This window comes from Phacochoerus africanus, chromosome 4, assembly GCF_016906955.1.
Source record: "Phacochoerus africanus isolate WHEZ1 chromosome 4, ROS_Pafr_v1, whole genome shotgun sequence".
NCBI lineage: Eukaryota > Metazoa > Chordata > Mammalia > Artiodactyla > Suidae > Phacochoerus > Phacochoerus africanus.
The window spans coordinates 13,912,682-13,921,069 of NC_062547.1; the positions used below are offsets into that span (position 1 = coordinate 13,912,682).

Sequence of the window (8,388 nt, forward strand, 5' to 3'; positions counted from 1 at the left end):
TTCCTTAAGTTTCATAGTACCGGTTCTTCAGCCCCATCCTGCTGAGCTGGTCTCAGCAATGGATTTTTATTTTTGAGGGATTTCATTTGTTACATGGGTGTCCTCTTGATGGTTGAGCTTTGGGCTTCTGTTTGATGGATACATACTTAGTTTTCATCCTGTCTTAGACACCCCTCCAGTTGGTTCTCTGAGACCCTGGGGCTGCTATTCTCGACTGGGAAGGAGTCCTATATCTCTATTCTTCTCTTTCCTTGGGAAACGGGGTCTACAGGTTTGTTTTTTTTGTTGTTGTTTTTTTTGGGTTTTTTTTTTTGTCTTCTAAGTCATGCAATTACTTCCCAATCTCTTGCTAGAGACTGTCTCTGATTCAATTACAGCCGTCCAGTGATTCTACACTAGGCCATCAGTAAATGTTTGAAATTGCAAATAAATACACAAATGGATACACAAAATGCTGATTTGGTCAAGACTGGAGTCTATATTTTCTGCTCCTCGGTCTAGTTTGGGCCCAAACAACTAATGACTTATGAATCAGTGTGGGATTATGCAACATCAGACTATTCCTACTATACACAGTCTTAGAAAGGAAGGTTCTTTCTTGAAGTGGCAATAATTGCTAATCATTCCCTGGTCAGAGCTGAGATCAACTACTTCCTCCTTTACATAAGCCTCAGGGACTTTGCGGCTTTTGTCTATTTGAGCTTTACAAATATTTTCTTTTGGGATTTCTTTGGCCTCAGTATTGAATGCAGAGTGCTATGTGATCCTCTATTTTGTGCTTCATGCCCACTGTGGACACCTGGACTTCTTAACTTGTGCTACGTTTTTCTTTATCATTTTCCTCCAAGCTTTACTGGGGTATAACTGATAAAACGTGTGTGTGTGTGTGTGTGTGTGTGTGTGTGTGTGTGTGTATACATGTACAACTTGGTACTTTATACAGATATACACGGTGAAATGATCACCACAAAAGGTTCACATCCATCACCTCACATACTTAACATCTATTTCCTTGCCCCCCCATCTTCCTTTCCATCCTTCCTTTCTTTCTGATAACAATGCTTAAATTCTACCTGCTTAGCAAATTTCCAGTATACAATACAGTATTTTAACTTTAGCCACGATGCTATACATTAGCTTCCAATTTTCCCTTCAGGGTCTCAGGACATCCTCTGTCTGCTTCGTGATGACTCTCCGGCTACCATCCTGGTTCCCGGTCTTTGAAAATATTTGGACCTGCCCTGGACAGATGATCTCTTCCTTGATAAGCAGGGTCTTTGCTGGAGAGATTGTGTTTACTACACTGACTTCAGGTTCTGTTTTCTTTTCTCTTAGAATGTGGGACACTGTAGTTGAAAAATACATCTTTTTCTTTTTTGCCCAATGCTCCTTGGGTTGTTATTTAATAGTACATTTTTGGACCAGTTCATTAGATTGGTTAGTGTCATTTTAATGTGAGACTTTCTCTTTTACCTAATTAGCATGGTATATGGAGATTCATGTGGAGGATTCCATCACTTACCCTGAATCTATGCATTAAGATTTTTTTGTAAACAGTTTACTTTCCTGGTTGAAAGGGCCCTTGGCGTCCCTTCAGTTTCTCTGTGAAACTCTATAAAGCTATCTGTCTGGACTAAAATGACTGGAATTATCTTTCATAAATGAATGACCATATTTTAGGCTTTTATTTTATTTATTTATTTTCTTGTCTTTCTTTGCCATTTCTTGGGCCGCTCCCGCGGCATATGGAGGTTCCCAGGCTAGGGGTCCAATCAGAGCTATAGCTGCCAGCCTACACCAGAGCCACAGCAACGCCGGATCCGAGCCACGTCTGTGACCTACACCACAGCTCACGGCAATGCCAAATCCTTAGCCCACTGAGCAAGGCCAGGGATTGAACCCACAACTTCATGGTTCCTAGTCAGATTCGTTAACCACTGCAGGACGGGAACACCTGTTTTAGGCTTTTAGATCCATCCGTATTCTAGGTTTTCTATCTCTACTGGAGAGAGATATAGAAAATATTTCCAAGAGTTTCCTTACCTTATGAAAGAGAGATGGATTCAGAATAAAGAGAGTAACTAATAACAAAATGAAGTCACACTATCCCATAACGAATACATGTTTTCAAGTTTTAGAGAATGTAACTAATATAAAAATATTATGAGCTGCATGGTTTTTCTTTTTAAAGCAGTATGTTTATGCAATAATTGGAAAAGAACATATGAGGAGCCTCTTTGTAGACAATTTAGGAAACGTTTAAATGTACAGGAAATAATGAACTTCAATTTTAACATTTACTATATACAAGATTGGGGTTTTCTAGTCTTTAAGAATGTATGTGAAATGTAACTGAAATAACTATAGACTCTGTTAAGACTATACATACTTCTTGGCATTTTAAATAATCTCAATAAAGCCCTTTTTCTTTATTGAAGTAGTATCAATAGTAGTATCAATATCTGGGTAGTATGGGATATGTTTCTCAAACTAAATTCAAAGAAATATCAGTTCTATGAGATGTGGCTATGTTTACTGCATTCTAAGAAATTAACTATAGGAGATAGCACTGGTTAAGGACTGGGTGTGTTTCTTCTTTCAAAAATATTTAATAGTGGTCAAACATCTCTACTGGAATATTTGATGTGCTGAATTTTAAGAATTCGAGTCTAATCTAGAAGAATATTTTTTTCCACATCACTTTTAGAGCTTCTTTTACCTCCTTATTTCTCAAACTATAGATCAGGGGGTTTAACATGGGAATCACAATGCCATAAAATACAGAGGCCACCTGCATATTCTCCTGGGAATTATGAGAATGAGACTGTAAGTACATGTAAGAAAGGGGCCCATAGAAAACGGTGACTGCGGTCAGGTGGGAGCCACACGTGGTGAAGGCTTTTCTCCTCCCTGCGGCAGAAGAGATCTTCAGGATGGCAGGGATGATATTCACATAGGAAAAGATGACAACCAACACAGTGAACAGTAAATTAAATCCCACAAAGACAACAAGGAGCATGACGTTGATGTCAATGCTGGAGCATGAAAGGGCGAGAATTGGAGGAACGTCACAGAAAAAGTGATCGATGGTATTACCCTTGCAGAAGAACAGCAAAAAGGTAAAACCCGTGTGCACAGAAGCACTTATTGAGCCCATGACATATGAACCAGCTACCAACCAGAAGCAGGCTCTTCGAGACATGACTATGGGATAGTGAAGTGGGCTACAGATGGCCACATAGCGGTCCACGGCCATCGCAGCCAGGAGGTAACAGTCACTGGTGGCAAATGTTGCATAAACCAGTAACTGCATGACACAACCCTTGAAGGATATTGCTTTGTCTTCTACTATGAAGTTCTGTAGCACCTTGGGAGTGACAGCCGTGGTGTAACAGAGATCAACAAAGGCCAAATGTTGCAGGAAAAAGTACATGGGTGTCTGAAGTCTGGAATCTGTCTTGATGAGTAGGATGACTCCAATATTACCCACCAGGGAGGTCACATAGATGAGGAGAAATACAGGGAAGAGGACATAGCGAAACTTGTGTTGGGCACCAAATCCCAGAAGAAAGAATTCCGTTATTTCAGTGCTATTCCCTTGTGTCATAAGTACTTGGAGTCTAGAAAGGCCAAGAGGCAGACCAAGAAAAGAATAAAATCTTAAACTTCTTGAATACAAAAGTTACATTCCAGTCACTTTTTTAAAATAAGATTTTCACGGCAAGCACTTACAACAGGGTTTATTGCTTTCAAAGTATTCCCTTTATTGTCTTGATAAAAGAACCCACCATATAAACAGTGATAAGTGAGCCATAGACTCATTTCCACAGTAAGGAAGATTTCATAGAAGAAGACTGATTTCTAATACGTGAGATTCTAAGAAACACAGATTAACACACATTTCCAATATAATATACAGGTATCCATACTTGCTTAAATCAGTATTCAAACATGATTTTGTACCTTTTTAACAACCTAGGTTTTTCTCAGCCACTTATCATTTTAATCCTACTCAGGTTTCTGAAGTTAGTGGCATTGAGAGGAATTTTCTGATACTTGTTTATGATCCACTTATGTATGAAGGCTTTAGAGCATCTTTATACTATTTTCCTTAGTATGAAACTCCTTTTCTCATAAGATAAATATATACATGTATACATGTACACACATGTATACAAATATATATATATTTGTGGATTTTTGAGAGAGTCCTGCATTTCCCACTCCATTGTTTTTCTTTTTAGCTATACCCTAGCTACAGAACAAATCATCTTGTAATAATTTGATTAATATATAATGATAGCTTTATAGATTTCTGTTTCTCACTTTGAGTTATGCTACCCCTGCACCTGCTCAGGTATACAGCTGAGGTGTTTTCATCCATAATTTATCAAGCCCTCAAACTCCCCTATTCCAGTATTTTTACTCTTAAACACCATTCTGTATTGCTGAGCACTGAGGAATGCAACATGGACTTTTGCTATGGCAGAAATTGACCTACTGCTCATCAGTAGCTCTGTCTTTTCTTCTGGGTATGGAGTTAGAGCACACTTCCAATCTAACTTTCTTCTTTTTTTTTTTTTTGGCTGTGCCCATGGCACGTGGAAGTAAGTTCCTGGGCCAGGGAGCAATCCTGTGCCACAGCAGTGACCAGAGCTGCTGTGGTAAGAATGCCGGATACTCAACCCACTGTGCCACAAGAGAACTCTCAACCAAACTTTCTTAAGTGTGGGTATGATGCCATGTTCTGCAATGGAACACAGGCCAAAGGAATGAAGACTACTTATAGCCTGAACCAGCTCTTCCCTCCTCCTCTCAAACTGGAAACATCTGACTTTCCACTCCTTTTATTTCTCATCTGCTGCCTGAGTGGTGACATGCAGGGAAATTTTGGAAGCCATCTGTTAGGGCTGCCAGATAAAATATAGGACACCCAATTAAATTTGAACAGCAGATAAACAACAGATAACTTTTTAGTATAAGTATCATCTAAATATTGCATGGGAAATACTTACATTAAAAATTACTCACTGTTTATTTGAAACTTGCATTTACCTGAGACTCCTATATTTTTATTTGCAAAGTCTGGCAGGCCTACCTGGGTTGCTTACGGTGGTCCCCTTTAAGCGGTGCTCTTGAATGACCGTGAGGAGCAGAGACCCCTGCCAGCAGCCTGTTCCCTTCACTGGATTTTGTGTGATTGAGACCTTCTCTTGGATGAGTCACTGAGATATGGGAATTTATTTATTATAATAGTTACTGTTATTTTGATCAACGCTCATGGCAGTCACACTTTTGATTATTCATGAGTGACCTCTCCTTCTGACACATAATATTTTGGAGTGCTGTGAAGGTCAGACTGAGTCTTGTGAACTGAGTCTTTGTAGAATGCATTGTTTTACAAAAAAGAAAGCATAATCGATATATTTTAATGTCCTTTTTTCTTCTCTATGCTTTGTCTTATGAGGCATTAAAAGAAATTATGCATTTAAAGAAGTTCTCTAAATGTAACCATCATGAATGTAAATGACAACTCTTTGTGAGGACGTGGCTGCAAAACAACAGGATCCATTATATGCAGTATTCTAGCAAGATATTAAGATTAATATTCTACCAGAAAGAATTTCAATGAATATTGTCATATTCAATGTGCTTCAGATGCTGAATATTTAATACTACTTTGTTTGCCTTTAACAAAGTAGTTTTAGAGAATTATTTTTTGGTAACTGCTTTCAGAATCTGGAATCCATCTTCTTGAACATAAATCAATGGTTAGAATTATTGTCCCTTGGCGGGGGGTGTAATTCAAAACAAGTGAGGAAGGGGGAAGAATTATTTTTGAAAATCCCATTCACTCCTCTACTCCTAGCTGTATAATATAAAGGATAATGAAAATTAACTATACTTCAACTAAAAAAAAAAAAAAGATAATGGGAAAACCAGTCTGTACAGAACACCTGCAAATGCTGGATAAAATATAACAAAGATCATTGTAAAGTCGTACAGAGCTCAGAAGCAAGTAAGAAAAATGCCTAGGACCAAAGACTGAAAAGGAGCCTACAAACCAGAGTGGTGGTCCTGAGAAGATGCTGAGGCTGCCTCAAGGACTTTTGACATTACATGAAACATAGCTCTTTGATTTAAAGACCTAAGTGGGGGGATGGGAAACTATGTCTTGCATATGCAGAATGTAAATGGACCAAATATACAACTTTAGTAAATAATGGCTTAGTAAAAAAAATCACCATAATGGAAAAAGAGCTTCTGCTTTGGCAACAACAAAAAAAGTCCTACATGAGTATTTGTAACTACTTCCCTGAATTCTTATGGGTCTGGAGTTTAAATCTGTATTACTAGTTAAGAAACCAACAGAAAATTGTGCTGGGTTGTGCATGCCTTAGCTCTCTGGCAGAAACAAAGTAAAATCATGAGGCAGAGTATACCAATAATCCAGATTACCTGCAGGTAAAATCAGTAAAAACAATATTATAGTTTTAAAAATTAAAAAATACAAAGAAAAAAGTTATCCTGAACAAAACTTAGCAGAAACAACAAAGAGCAGAATTGGGTTTGGGATACTGGAATTACAAGGTATGGAAGAATAGATTTTTTTTATTATTTAAAGAAATTAAAAAATGAAAATAAGAGTAAGGAAAGACAGACTGATCAAAGATTACCAAAAGGATTTATTAATGAGTATTTACTGGTTTCCTTAAAAAAAATCACTGAAGACTTGGTGAGTTAAACTAACAAATTAGAAATATTTGCAGAGAGCACTGGTGAGCTGGAAGACATATATGAAGAAATTCCCTAGAATAAGGACACAGCGACAAGATGACAGAAACAATGAAAGTGAGGTTAAGAAATGTGGACTAGAGTTAGACTAGAATGCATAAAACTGGCATATCAGAATGAAAGACCATTTAGGAAATGAAGGTGGAGAAATTTTGAGAACTGCCAAAAGATTTAAAAAAAATTGAAATGTCTGAAGACTCTCAAGCAGAAGAAATAAAAATTGTCCACATCTAGAAATATCATTGAATAAAAAGTCAAACTGCAAAAGAAAACAGATCATAAAAGCCATCAGATAGAAGAGAATGACACAGTTTTTCCGAGGGTTGCAGTAAAACCCAGAAGAGAGCAGGATTTTGATCCTCAAAGTGCTGGGAGAAAGTCGTGCTGGTGGGGAACTGCAGGGCTACATACCCATTGTGCAATTGTACACCTGCACACTGATCGGATAACTGTACACCTACCTATCAATTATACAAGGTGGGAAGGGCAAAAGCATCACCTGCGTTGTTTTATTGAAAGAAATGTTTATCCTGATCACGACAAAGCAACCTGAAGACCTCCTGATGATGGGACCTTCTACAAATCAACTGGCCTGGACACCTAAAAAAAATGTCAATTTCATGTAAGACAAACCAACAACAAAACTGGGAACTGTTCTAGATTTTAAAAGGCTAGAAAGATATCATAACTAAATGTAATACACAAACCTTGGACTGAATGCTCACTCTGAGAAGAAAATATCTACAAAGGATATTGTTGGGCAGGTAGGGGAATTTAAATAATGAATATATAACAGATAATGTTTTATCAATATCAATTACCAATATTACATTCCTTTGGCTTGAAAGCTTGGTTGTAACAGAGATTTTCTTTGTAGGAGATATTTACTGAATAGCACTTATCTATTTGTCAATGCACAGATAACGCTAAATGGAAAGAAAAAGAATTGGTTAATTTAGATGACGTATATACTAATATTTCTTGTACTATCATTGTAACTGTTATGAAGGTTTTATGTTTAAAAATAAGAAGTCAATGAAAAACTTGGATTAAATAAAACATCTTCATGCAAGAACAAATGGAGAGAGTTTAATAGTTGTGCAGTTAAGATGCTCCTACAGACGTTCAGAAGAAAGGACTATGCTCTCTGAAAGTCTCAGAAGCAAGAAGAAATGGTGATCTTAGAAACTGGTAAACATGTAAGAAATAACATACTGGGATAAACAGAGGCAGTATTAAATATTAATAATACTTCCATGGGGAAATGATAAATTAAAAATATCAACTAACATTAATATAACATATTGGAGTATTCACTAAATTTAGGGAGCTCGAAAATTCTTGTACTTTACACTATTAGATGTGTGTATTTTCAAAAATTACAAAAGTTAAAAATGAAGTTTTTTTTTTTAAAGTTTAGGGGGATAAATGGACTTTTAAAACCAATCAATCTAAATAAACATAATAAAGGAGCTAAAAGGAATAGTAGGAAAATAAATCAAGACAAATTAGAGATTATCTCAGAAGCCATTAATAAATCCAAATGAATTGGTAGAAGGATAAATATAAATGGACTAAATTCATCATTAAAAT

The 8,388-nt window shown here is 36.9% G+C and overlaps 1 protein-coding gene across 1 annotated transcript; it reads right to left on the reverse strand.

The window, feature by feature from the left end:
- Positions 1-463: 463 nt before the first annotated feature.
- LOC125123986 (olfactory receptor 5AK2-like) lies at positions 464-3,607 on the reverse strand. Its single transcript, XM_047774163.1, has 2 exons — positions 2,697-3,607; positions 464-491 (listed from the first exon to the last, which is right to left on the reverse strand). Exons 1-2 carry the CDS (start codon positions 3,605-3,607, stop codon positions 464-466), a joined length of 939 nt encoding a protein of 312 aa, XP_047630119.1.
- Positions 3,608-8,388: the final 4,781 nt, after the last annotated feature.

Bases quoted from the DNA above. Each gene is read 5' to 3' on its own strand.
- LOC125123986 (XM_047774163.1), bottom strand. From the start codon at position 3,607: ATGACACAAGGGAATAGCACTGAAATAACGGAATTCTTTCTTCTGGGA. The intron at 492-2,696 runs GTGGAAAAAAAT...AACTAGACCGAG, and splicing joins AAAGAAGCTCTAAAAGTGAT to GAGCAGAAAATATAGACTCC.